Below are 12,945 nucleotides of genomic sequence, written 5' to 3' on the forward strand. Positions count from 1 at the left end.
GATGGGAGAACAGTTCAATATAGTTTACAGAAATGCTATAAATTCCTTCATTACTGTGTGGTTTGCAAACAGCCCGTGGTCATTAGCTTTACTTCAGCTGAAGTGTTTTCAGCACAACAGTGAATAACGAAAAGGGGTAGTCTCCAGGGACATTTCAAGAGCACTGCATAAAGCCAACTATTTCCTTAAGGCTACACAGCAACTGTCTTCAACTTCTATTTCAGATTTTTCACACAGCTTTTTGTTATCAAGAAACCCTTAGAGATAGGTAAAGTAGAGGCACAGAAACTAGCCTAAGTAAGCCTGAGTAACACAAATTGCAAAACTGTTCTTGATTACTCAGTAGTCCCCAAGATGGCCTCATCACAATCACACATGCTAACTTTTACTCTGTGATCTAAAATGAGACATTTTTCTGAACATTTTAAGCCCTGCTTAAAATGCAATTTCAGGTGCCACTTAAAAGAGATTCCCAGAAGAGATGTGGGCTTCTGAAAATCCACAATCACTCTTTAAAGTTGCTCCACAAGTATCCATGACAGCCGATGCCCATTCCAACAACATAAAAATCCTTTACCTAAATGCTGTCCCTGCACAAGGATGAATCTTTCTCAAGGGAACATGGGAAACTTTACACGCCTATTTTTCTTTCTTGTAAAGTTAGACAGCTTCAAGTTCCAGGACTGTCCACAGTCAGGATATTAATTTTATAAGTGCAGTAATACTTGTTTTTAAAAGCAGGCAGGAAATAGGACATTTTATATTTTATTTTTTTAATTCTCTTTAATCAGACACATTACAATGCACAACTGTGTCTTTAGCCAGTTAACAGCGTGCTATCCTTCAGATCAGGAAGAGATGATGGAGAACTAGTCCTTCCTCTGACTTTTTAGGTAGGAGTATTGCAGATATTCTAAATAAGGACAATTCCCACATTTAGTATAGCATTCCCCCTATACTTACAAAGCCTTTGTAACAATTCAGTCATAGCTTTCATTTATTTTTGTAATTGAGATTGCAGCTACTGCAGCTAGGGATCTTATCGAACTGAGGATCACCCTTGCCTTCTAATACATAACCCCCCCCATCATTTCATAAGGTATTTTCAACTTGAGCATCATAGTTTTGAAAACATAATTCTAACTGAAGTTAACCATCCCACTAGTGATGCAGCTTTCCAGCTCTTCAGTGCTCATTAAGAGAGATTGTTTATGAAACAAAATCTTTTTATTTAATGCTACACAATCTGAATTGAAGGAATAGAACATATACTTCACCTCAGGACCAAGCTATAGGGATACATCCCAGAACATTTTCCAAAGTAAAACCAGATTATCAAATACCAATCAGTGCAAGAAACATCTTTATCCATTTGCACTCAGCGTATTTTTAGACAAACTACAGCATCAGAACATTTAAGTACCTCCCCCCCATACAGCACAAAAGTCGAGAGCAGATTTCTTGCCTTGTGGGAGCCAGTTTGTCCGGATATATGTATTGATAACATTAAAGAAAAATAAATGAAGCATTACATTCTGATGTCAGGTGTACAAGTGCAGTAGTGGATCACTCTCAGAGAACAACATTATCTATAAAAGTTAAGTGGTATACAGGTTATCCTGAAGTGACTATAATACAGAGAAACTTTATGCCAAAGTAAGTATTTACAGAGATACTGTCACAGCAAAGAGGACAGGAAGCTAGTCTCACAGAAGTAGTTCAATAAAGAGCAAACGAGTGGACAAAGACAAAGGCTTTGACTTTATATAATAAAATACCAAGTGCATTCTTTTAAGTGAATGAGTCTTTGAGACTATGGTCCTAGATTTTAGGAAGCCATTTGAAGGTCAGATGTACAGTCCTGCTGCATAGCAAGGGTTACTTGGACTGCCAGAAGTTTTACATCCATTGTAACCTCAGTAAATCACAGCAATTCTAGTATTGCTTCTTACTGCGAGGTCAAAACTAAAGCTCTTAAATAAGCCCCCTCCAAATGCCAAAGATGGGAGTTTGTATAGCAGACCTAGCACAATTCAGATGTTTCCCCGCTACTTCTGTGCTGTACATCTGGGATTAGAACTGAGCCCAGAACACTTTAAGGGTAATTATGTTTAGCTGCTCAAATGTTCTTGGCCAGAGTGTTATTATCAAGCTTTTTGTTATCAATGCAACTTTAATCACATCTGATTTCTTAAAGTAGCCATATTATTTTAGTTACTTTGGCTCTTTTCCAACAGGCTTATTTTAAGCTGGTTGTGAAGAAAGGTTATTAATGGCTAGCTATTTTGCATATTTCTTGAAATATGCTACTGAAATAACCAGACACATTTGAGGAGGAACATGTGTGGTTGACTGCTCAAAATATCATTATAAATCTTTTCAAAACAATTTTTCAACTAAGAGCAGAGTTGCTTTAACCTAATATTTGCGAGCATTTTTGAAGCCAGCATACCCAGAAGCATTCAATCCTGCCACCTCTCAGCTTCCTCAGTCATCTACCGAATATAAAGGACAACAACCATAACCAGGGTCTCTCCAGTGCATGACTTCAAGGAACATGATTCCTCACAGTAAAGAAATCCCATTTGAAATGGCTTGCAGTATTAGACTCCAATACGTAGGACAATAATGTGGAAGGAAGTCTCACGATTCTCATGCAGCTTCTAGGAAGTCTGCTGCGCCCTGAGCCAACAACCTGACCACTAGTGACTGGGCTCAAGCGGGCAGCACACTGAACAGTAAATCTGAGCAGCTTCCCTTTTCACTTAAGATTAATTTACTGTAATGTACATTACTTTCAGTGGAATGATACTGCTCATGTTTTGGCAGGATGGGGAAAATTCCACTTTGTCTTTTTTATAAGGCAGATAATGCAGAAAGTTGAAACAGAACTTCTACAAGGATTTAATCTGTGATATTGTAAAATCAAAGTACTACTTTATTAAATGAGTTATTTTACACAATATGAACATCAATATAATTACAATTGTAAAAAATTTTTTATAACAAGTATGGACTGATTTTTCAGGATTTCCAAATAGGGCACAACTGTACATTTACACAGAATTGTCTTTGCATGAAGCCCAAGAGGGAACAGCATAAAAATATGAATGTTTCTGTAGCCCCTTCATTTTTGCTGATCAACAGTTTTAGAAAAGCAGCTGCAGGTTTGTTATGTAAGGTCTGACAGTAGAAGAGTCAATAGGTGCCATGATTTCACCTATAAAAAACAAGAATAACTCAGTTAAGCTGAACCGTTACACAATACTGTTTACCTTTGCGTGAATGAAATGCCATAATACTGCTTTTTACCTCATTTCAGCCTTTTATTATAACCACTTTCAGTTACAGCCTAACAACTGGCTGTTGGGAAATCTCGTCTGAAGTTAACACAGAGGTTAAGTTTTATATTTGAATGCAGAAAAATCTGCATTCACTTGCATAGCTTCAGGGACAAAAAGGCTCAATTGTTGGAAATACACTAAACAACTATTTCCATTACATGTTTTGTAGCAACAGACGGATTGTATTTATTATATGTAATTTGTTCAAAGCAAACCTCACGTTTCAAAGCAAGAACTAAATAATAAAGTATTCCTACAACTCTAAGGATGACCATTTAAAATAACATTAATCCCTTTTAAAACAACCTCCACGCACAGTGAAATGCAACAGCCATTTCACCTATGTAAGTATTAGCTTCCTTCTCCTGTGTAACAATTCAGGGGTATAACTTTAACCTATAGTTAATTTTCATATTAAAGGAAACAAAGCAAGTTTTTAGGTCACAGTTGGTAGTGGTAAAAAAACCTGATTCATAATACACCTCAGACAATCATTGAAAAATTAAGGTAATGACCTGTAGACAACTTTACGCCTGAACATCAGCCAATTCTGGAGGAAGTGGAGTCTTAGGATGCTTGCTTTCAAAGTGCTGTTTGAAGGTCTTGGGATCCGGCATTTGTGTCTGATTAAAGAGAGACATTTAACTTTATGCACAATACAAGAGTTAAATAATACTACAAAACCTGTTCCCCGCTATGTTTTATATTCTTTTTCCTGAAGCAGACTGTCTCCTCAATGACACTGCTCTGGTGACAGAAGCACCATTAATTTACCTGCAGATTTGCAGGGAAGTGCTTTTAAACAGTAGTATCACACTGTTTTGGCATGTTCATCAATGGTATTATTCTCACTGGAAAACTCCCTCCACATTTTACACTTCACATGCTGGTTCAGTGGAAAACCTACCTCTTTAGCATCTTCTTTTTCAACATCTAAAAGATAAACGTTTATCCTTTTCAGAATCAAATCTTTATTAAAGCTATTTCTTTTGTTTATCAATAGGCCAAAGAGTTACGTGGCATAGCTTGTGCCAAGTAGAGAATCAGTCTATCTCAGACCATTGCTACTACACAGTTGCAGGCATCAACTCTGGGCCCAAAGTGATTGCTGCTACATCCTGATTTCACAAGAGGAGCTACTTACAAGTACTTAAGCGAGCAGCCCTTAATTTGGAATCTTATTTAAGACATTCAAAGTGACAAATCTATTCCAGGACTGACCATTTAAGTGAAAATGGCAAGTTGATCCTTCAGCTCCAAAACAAGCACATTCAGGAAAACCACCCAGAAGGAAAGTATAATCTGATTAGCACTCACATTTCTGTTCTCCTGTCAAGTAATTTATTCTAGTAGAAGTTACTGCATATCAAATTTACACTAATGCTTTTGGCACCACTACTTTTCATCTCTACATTAACATCGATAACCAGTGATTCTAAGGTGGGCCGATTCCATCACAAAGAAAAGACGTTTCCATTTGGAGATTAAACAGGAGGCGATCTCATAGAATCATTTAGGTTGGAAAAGACCTTCAAGATCATCAAGCCCAACCATCACCTCACACTTTTTACATTTTATACGTCATACTAACAGCACATGCAGACCCCTGTAACAGGCAAGGTAACTACCCAAACCAGATCCGTTCAACAGATTTTCTCATATCTCAATTATCGGTACACCTGAGTAATCTGTAAGCAAGTCACATAACAGATGCAAATGCTTATAGCAACAAGCTAGACAGCCCCTTAAGAAGTATTTCAGTTTCCACTAAATAGTCTTCTAAAAATTCTGCTCTAGGCTGAAAGACAGACCTGCCTACAAAAATACTGTCTTCTATTCGTCTTACCCTACAGACGGTGCAGGTATATATCAAGGCAGCCTTGGCTGCAGCCTTCTGATCATGTCCTTGTTTCTTTTTTTGCTCAGCTTGCTTTTTGGCATTTTTCTGCTGCGACTGAATCTTCTGCTGTCCACGAGCCATGTCTACAAACAAAAAGAAGACATTTAGTCTACAAATGTGAGAAACCACTGCTGCTAGCTGACTCGGAAGCCGTAACCATGAGCATAATGCAGTCATGTGCTCTGTCCATAAGGCCTACAACTCCCATAACTCATATACAACAGACATCTGTTCAAGCTCTTTACTATGTAAAGACTCTTTGGTTTTAGCATTGTTCTTAAAATACACCCAGAATTATTAGGCCATTCAAAGGTTTCTCCCTCTACAAAGATCCAAGGTGTCCTTTTTTAAAAGCGTTTGCAATAGCCAGAATAATTAAAGTTTCCTTTGGAGTTAGTAGAAACTTATTCTCTATTTCCACAGGTACAGTAAAATTTAGGGGTTTTGTTTTGTTTTTTTTTTTTTTGTTTTGTTTTTTTTAAAGCTTAAGACTCAACCTTTTTTGCTAGAACTTGAAACAGGTTCCAGGAAAGGCAAATCAAAGTATTACCCAAGCTGTATTACTGTCTTCTGGTGCACGTGCTTGTGAGCTGCTTTGGAGTTGGGAACGCCAAGAACAATAGGTCACCCCTCTTTATTCAAGGCTATTTTTACAGCTGGCCATTCTTTTCGATTTTCAGATGACTTTACATGGATATGTACTTCTTAAAAAGAAGTAAAATTGCCCCTGTCAGAAGAGCCATTACTCTGGATAACACAGGAGCATAAAGGAAGCAAACACTATTGCCATATGCCATTAGAAAGTCCACCACAAGAAGAAATGAGATACAAAAAAAAAAAAAAAAAAAAAAAAAAAATCACATTTCAAGGACCAGCAAACCAGCATATTTTAGAACGGCAACGCTCCACCTGCATGCAGCCCACTAGGACACCCAATTCAGCTTGCACCACACCCCCAGAGCAGACGCCAGGCAGGATTTGGGCGCACCGACAGAGAAGGCTTCAGAGCACGGTTATATAAGCCAGCAGCCCACTTTCTGCTATTATCTTTCTCACAATCCCTCATGGCCCACGCACAATCCAGTTGTGCAGCTCTCACAGAAGCACAAGACTTACTATACAAGCACTGGACAGCTAGCGAAGTCCATCATTTTCAGGACAACTAGTAAACTCTAATGTTCCCAGGAGGGTGGCTGGTTGGTCATGGCCCCTCTATGCAACCTGGGCATTTGCTGTGAGTTTGGTACTCATGAGACACACTGCCAGGCTACGACAGGTCTGTCGTGCAGTCCTTCCCACAAGGACAGACGGCCTTCCACTGCAAGAGGGAGAAAGGCCTATCCAAACAAAGACTGATGTCCAGTAAATATGCATGAAAAGCCCTTAAAACCATTATGAAAATGAAGTTTCTAGTAAACATCAACATCTGGAAATTCACTAATATTGCAAAAATTACTGGACATGCAGCATCACAGTGCTTAACACTGAGCAAAAAAACCAGTCCTGAGACCCAAAACAGTTCTTGTGGATTGAGAGGCACCTCTCAGGCCACAGTCCAGTTCTTTCATGGTATATAACACCACCATATAACCCTCTTTAGAAGTATTACACTACATCTTCAGTGTTTCCTCCTCTTCCCCCATCAATTTCTCTAAAGGAGAATTTAGAAGTCCACAGGGCTAACAAAATTGAACACAAGGAAACACAAATTCTATTAACAAGCATATAGAAACACATGGCATTCAAGAGTTTCCATAAGATACAGCGTTGTATGTTAATAAGACTAAAAATACCCATCTAAGTTTCACTGTATGCTACAGTTACTCTGCAACATCCTAGCCAGGGCCTCACACTGTTTACATACAGCATGGCTTGATGAGAACACTGAATTCCCATTTAAAAAAAAGACAAAAAGAAAAGATATTGCCAATAGCTTTGCATACACTAGAAGGAACCAGAGGTTTTATTTTGGTTCTATTTTACTAGCATTACAGTAATCCTCCAGAAGTCAGGGGCTCCTGAGAGAAAACTCAGATGTAATAAAAAAGATTTATTTTCGTAAAGTGTCCGCATACGACTTTGTATTTTAGTCCCTTGATAAGAGCTTGTTAAGTAGTGCATTGCAAGAGCCAGCCACGGTGAACTTGTATGCGTTTGGCAATGCTGGTTTTAGTTAAGACACAAACAAGAAAACACGAACAAAAACATCTGCTTAAAAATATCAACCTCCATATGATGCCCGAGACCAAAAATACAAAAGTTTAAATACTACAAATTACACTAATACAGTTGAAGCACAGAGAGTAAATACTCGATTACCGGACAAGTAAGATCATTTGGACTACCGGTATTCTAAAAGAGTGACAAAAATAATCCCAAAGTTCGTTTATAAGAATGATGAGTTCATCTACAAGGCTAAATCTGCATTTCAGTTGCACAACACAGATAAGCGTTGTTTTTCCTATCAGGCACACCCTCAGAAAGTCCAGCAAACCGGCCTGCTGTTTTGAAATAAAAATGCGTGCGCACATAGGAAGCCTACCACCACAGAAAAATTTGCTGCCAAATCGTAACGGCAACGGCACGGGCATCGCAGGGCAGCGAGGCTGCAGCCTGCGGTACGTTAATGCCTCACACAGGGTCGTTTCCTCATAAGCGAGCAGAACCTGAGCAGAGAGTTTCAAGCCCTAAAACCGGACGCCGACAGCTGCTTCTTCTGTCACGTCCAGAAACCAGCAGCAGCCTGAGGTGCCCTGGCTTCCTCGGCCGGGCGGCGAAGGGCTCGGGCCGGAGGAGCAGCAACCTCGGCCTTCGCCCGGCAGCACTGCGAGGGAAGCCCCCGCACCGGGCCCGGCCTGCGACGCGAGGGAGGCAGCGGGAGGCGGCGGCCCCCCGGGAGGGCCTCGCAGGGCGGGGGGCGGCCGCAGCCCGGCCAGCCCCACCACGTGCCCGGCGGGAAGGGGCCGAGGACGGAAGCGGGCCCCGGCCGCGGAGCCGCAGCCGCGGGGAGGCGGCCCGCGGCAGAGCCGGCAGCGGAGCGCGCCTCGGGCGCCGGGCCGCCCCCTTCCCGCCGGGGCGGGCCTGCTCCGCCGCGCCGCGGCCCGGCCCGGCCCGGGCCCGTTCCCCTACGCACCGCGACCCCCCCCCCCGCGACACCCGCCCCGCAGCCGGCGCGGCCGCCCCGCCGCCCGAGGGGCCGGGGCCGGCGCTCACCCGGCCTGGGAGTCCGGCCTGGGCGGCCCTGGCGAGCGGGTGGAGAAGGCTCCGCGCGGCCCCGCAGCAGCCGCCGCCGCCGCCTGCCCGAGAGGAGGAGGAGGAGAAGGAGGAGGAACAGACGGACCGGGGGGGGGGTGGTGCTGGCTCTGCGCATGCGCGGCCCCGCCCCGGCGCCCGCGGTGCCCGGCCCTGCCGGCGCGCGACCCGGCCCCGCCGGCCAATGGCGGCGCCCGCCCGTTACATAAGGCGGCGGGGGGGCGGGGGGGAGGTTGGGGAGAGGGGTTGCGGCGGCCGCGCTGACCTCGGCGGGGGGCGGGGCCTGTGCTCCGGCGGGTGGCGCCGGCCTAGCCTGGCCTGGCCTAGGCTGGGCTGAGCTGCCCGCGCCGCTGTGAGGAGACGCGGCGGGGCCGCGGCTCTCGCCTGTCGCCGCCCTCGGGTCCCGGCAGCGACGGCGTCCTGCGGGGCTCCCCGCAACAGCCGGTCGGCTGGGGCCGGCAGGCCCGGCCTCGGCGGTCGGGCGGAGGCAGGGCTAGACCCGGGGACCCTGCTTCGGCGCTGAGGAGGCCGCGCTGGCTTTGGGGCAGGTGCGCGCTGGAACGTCCCGCGGGCCAAAGTCCCGCTAACGTCCCAGCGTTGCGAGGGGCCTGGTGGTCGGAAAAAGGTGGCGGACGGGAGGGCGCTGCGGTCAGAGATCAGTGCGCGGTAGCAGGGGTGCAGCCAGGGTAGGCAGCCCAGCTCTGCCCGCTCGGTTCCCCAGGATCGTAGCGGCAGCGCAGCTGAGCCCTGGGAAGCTGCAGGTAGATTCCTAATGAGCTCCGTCCGCTGTTGACGGCGTGCCTGGCTGTGGGCAGCGCTGCACCGCAGCGCCGGTGGGACTGCGGTAGGCGCCTACCCTCAGACCCATCTCCTCTCTTCCCGGCAAGCCCTGCTCTCAGCCACATTCCTCTGTGCTTAGCATACAGAGGCAGCCTAAAAATAGTTGCTGTTCCTCCTCAGTGGGATCCGGAAAAATGGCTGTGGAGAGGCTGCAGGGAAGGGGCCGGAGAGGAGGCCAGACAGGGATCCCAGAGACGATGAAAGCCTGTTCAGGTGTCTGTTCACACTGAAGGTCCACGCGTAGGCTTGAAGGGTTAAATGAACTGAAAGCAGAAGGAAACGGCCTGAGAAGAGGAGCAGAATTTGCTTCAAGTTAAAAGTGTGCTAGATCTTATTTAAGGCAAAAGGACCGCAGAGGAAGTCGTTTGCTGGCTGTATTCACAGCCCAAGTGATTTGAAAGGTATTAGCTTGCCTGAATAGACATGTAGGCGGGCCCTGTAAAGAAAGGTAAAGGAACACTTTTATTTTCTATCGACATCTTCATATATCCCAAAGGAAGGCTGAATGCCTGTGTCTTCTCAGATTATACACCTGTTAGGAAAAATGAGAAATAGAGGCAGCATCTCTGCTCAGAGATTACATTCTGCCACTCTTTGAGCAATAGTTGTAGCTTTAAAGTAAGCCTGGAGTCTTGAACAGTTCTGTGTCTGCGGCAAAACAGCAAACATAATACACTTACTAGAGGAATTACTAGGTGTTGGCTTGGCATTTTACAGGGGCTCAGGCTAGATGACTGTAATATTCCCTTCTGATCTGAGAGGAAAAAGCAACAACAAAAACCCCTAAAGCAGTACAGTGAACATTTTGGACCATCATTATGAGTCATGCCTTGAGCATGGTAGCAGTTACAGGGGACCTGTGTAGCAAATTTCTGACACTCAAGTCACTGGAAGTCAAACATAAGCCTGTGTTAAAAAACGAAGTTCCTAACATTTTCCTAAAAAAATTATTTTCCTAACGTTCCTGTTTGCAGCGATGTCTTCCACGTTAAACTGATGACACTGAAAATGATTATACCTGGACAGTGCAATCCACACTGCATTAAAATGATCTTGTCAGTAGGTTCTGAACTTGATGGAACTAGGCAACAATAAAAAAAACTGAAAGCATGCATGTGCTTGTGGGGCAGTGGGGAGAAGTGAGCATTTTGGGTTCTGTGCTTGGAAGCAGGTGGCTTTCAGAATAAGGTTTCGCTTTGATCGGAGAGAAGATCACAGAGTGAAAAAGTAGCCTCTTCCCTGGCTGATGCTATTTTAGGAGGACTGCTGGCCTCAGATGTGGAACTGGAGACTGCTTTCAAGGGTTGTGTCCCCCATACTAGGGCACTGCTGCGCACCTGGCTGGATGAGAATTTCAAATAAAGCAGATCTCCTGAGCGCATGCTGAGCTCTGGCTGGTCTCCCAACCTTTTTCTGCTTTGGGGAGAACAGAGGATCTCCTTGCAGGATGGGGGACTGCAGCCTTCCCTCTGGCTGCTCTGTCTTTTTTCCCTTTGTGCTGTAGATCCTGGTCACAGCATCTGTCCTTCTATTGCTCAAACCATGGTTTTGCAATTTAGATGCTTCCAAAGAGACTGTTGGAAACAAAAACCCAATGTGAAAGAAGAATATGAGTCCCCGTAGCTGAGATTTCTACTATGAAGATAATAAGGAAAATTTCCCGTTCACTCTAAATAATTTTTCAAAATTTATTCACTGCATGAAACTTATTTATCACACTGAAGGGGAAATTTCCATGCACGTGTGCAGGTTAGCAGAGAGAGGCAGGGTGGATATGTTGAGCTGGTAGAGAGGCAAGGCCAGCCTGTGTGCTGGATGCTTTGCATAGCTCGGACAAAATGAACCCGTCGTAATTGCAGCTTATCTGGCTTACGGACTTCCTCTGCTTTGTGTCGCTCCCATATGAGGTGAAGCAAGCCAGAGTATATGAATGAATATATAAATAGAAGTTAACATGAAAAATAAATGCAAGCTTTAGACCAAAATGATGTATCTTAAAATTGCTAGAAATATACCGCAGCTTTTTTCTGCATGCTTCTTGTTTAATTGTTGTTTTCTAATTTAAAAACAACTCTCAAACCCCACAGATACTACCAAGTATTCTGCATTAAAACAGAGTGAAAATCAAGAATACCTCTCAGTAGTTAAGGGTAGACCAAATGCAAGGAGTTTTTTACTATCCACAAGCCAAACCCTACAAATGTTTCAGTCATTATAATTCACTGAAATCTGTAGCAGCATCATACACATAGAAAACACAGCTCCATATGGGTATGGATAAGGCATTTTAGCTCTTATGGACCCCCTAAAAATAGTCCAAATTTTTTAAAAAAGACATTAGTGTCTTCTCACAATGAGACGGTTGATGAGAACCAAGGCTCCAATTTAAGGCTAAGCATGAACGTGGTGAACAACATGATCAGAAAAAGCAAAATGCTGGTCCACTCGGGAGGAAAGCAGTAAAGAAAACTGGAAGGAGCAATGCTATAAGGCAGGATTATTTATTAGTTTGGGTTTTTTTAGTCTTGATTGTTCATTATTTTCATGCCTATTTCCCATCTCTTTGGATTCCAGCCCCCCATCATTTTCTGTGCCCGCACAGAATTTCTGTCATTAGATCAAAATACTCGTTCTGCTCAACAGCAACTTGGTCACACTTGAATTCTGTTGCAAGTCCGTTTGAGCTATCTCACCTTAGCGTGACTGGTGTCCCCAGCACAATTCCCTGCTATGAACCAGCTGACATTTTGACACCTGTTATTAAGCCCATTTTGAAAGCAATTGTTCTGAAGTAGAGGGCAGGTTTGCTCACAACAGCATAGGTGGGGCTGCATCTCCCTTCTGAATCAACTCCTGTGCGCCTGCCAGGTCCTCCCACTGCCGTTCCCTAGCACACTTACTGCCCCTGTCTTTTTCCTGCTTGTTTGCTTGTACACTCGCTATTGATCCAGTTTTGCATCAATCAAACATCATCTCACTGGCTAAACGCTGGCTTGTGGCCCAGTGCTGCCCTTTGCTACTCACTTGCAGGGAGTACACATGCTGGTATCGTGTGCCTGCCTATTGAGTGATTTTATTGGGTGCCTCACCAGACCCTTGGCATGTCTGCACAAGTGAAGGAAAGGGAAGGGGACATGCCCTGGGCCCGCAAGTGACAGAGACCTTCTCACTAGATTTTGTGGATGCAAACCAACGCTGGCAAGAATGCAGAACAGCAGAGATTGGCTCTGCAGTCGAAAGTTGTAAGACACAGGTTTTGAAGCCAATATCCTTTGAAAGGATATTTAAAGCTGATGCAATGGTAGATCAAAGTCAGTATCACTGAATTTCAGGGACAGGTTGACATGGTTGCAGGCAGAACCCCAGACAGGCTGCAATCGTCTGCAGTTAGTGCTGTTTGATATAAAACATCATGCAGCAGTACTTAACCTAGCTCAGGGGCCTGACAAGGTAGTGTTTTGCTCATTTACCCTTTCTCTGCCTTATGGACTTTTACCTCCTCCCTCCCCCATGCATTAGCATACCATTCTTTTCCCTGTAAAGGCATTTTTCACAACCACATCTCCAGCTCTCATACATCCAGTTCATGCCTCCCTGAAACAACATTAA

The 12,945-nt window shown here is 44.5% G+C and overlaps 1 protein-coding gene across 1 annotated transcript; it reads right to left on the reverse strand.

The window, feature by feature from the left end:
- Positions 1–1,346: 1,346 nt before the first annotated feature.
- ZNF706 (zinc finger protein 706) lies at positions 1,347–8,585 on the reverse strand. Its single transcript, XM_049824039.1, has 4 exons — positions 8,458–8,585; positions 5,191–5,327; positions 3,860–3,967; positions 1,347–3,220 (listed from the first exon to the last, which is right to left on the reverse strand). The coding sequence occupies exons 2-3, from the start codon at positions 5,323–5,325 to the stop codon at positions 3,872–3,874; spliced, it is 231 nt and encodes a 76-aa protein (XP_049679996.1). The 5' UTR covers positions 5,326–5,327; positions 8,458–8,585; the 3' UTR covers positions 1,347–3,220; positions 3,860–3,871.
- Positions 8,586–12,945: the final 4,360 nt, after the last annotated feature.

Source organism: Accipiter gentilis, chromosome 2 (genome assembly GCF_929443795.1).
Source record: "Accipiter gentilis chromosome 2, bAccGen1.1, whole genome shotgun sequence".
Taxonomy (NCBI): domain Eukaryota; kingdom Metazoa; phylum Chordata; class Aves; order Accipitriformes; family Accipitridae; genus Astur; species Astur gentilis.

Bases quoted from the DNA above. Each gene is read 5' to 3' on its own strand.
- ZNF706 (XM_049824039.1), bottom strand. From the start codon at position 5,325: ATGGCTCGTGGACAGCAGAAGATTCAGTCGCAGCAGAAAAATGCCAAA. The intron at 3,968-5,190 runs GTAAGACGAATA...CTCTTTAATCAG, and splicing joins ATACCTGCACCGTCTGTAGG to ACACAAATGCCGGATCCCAA.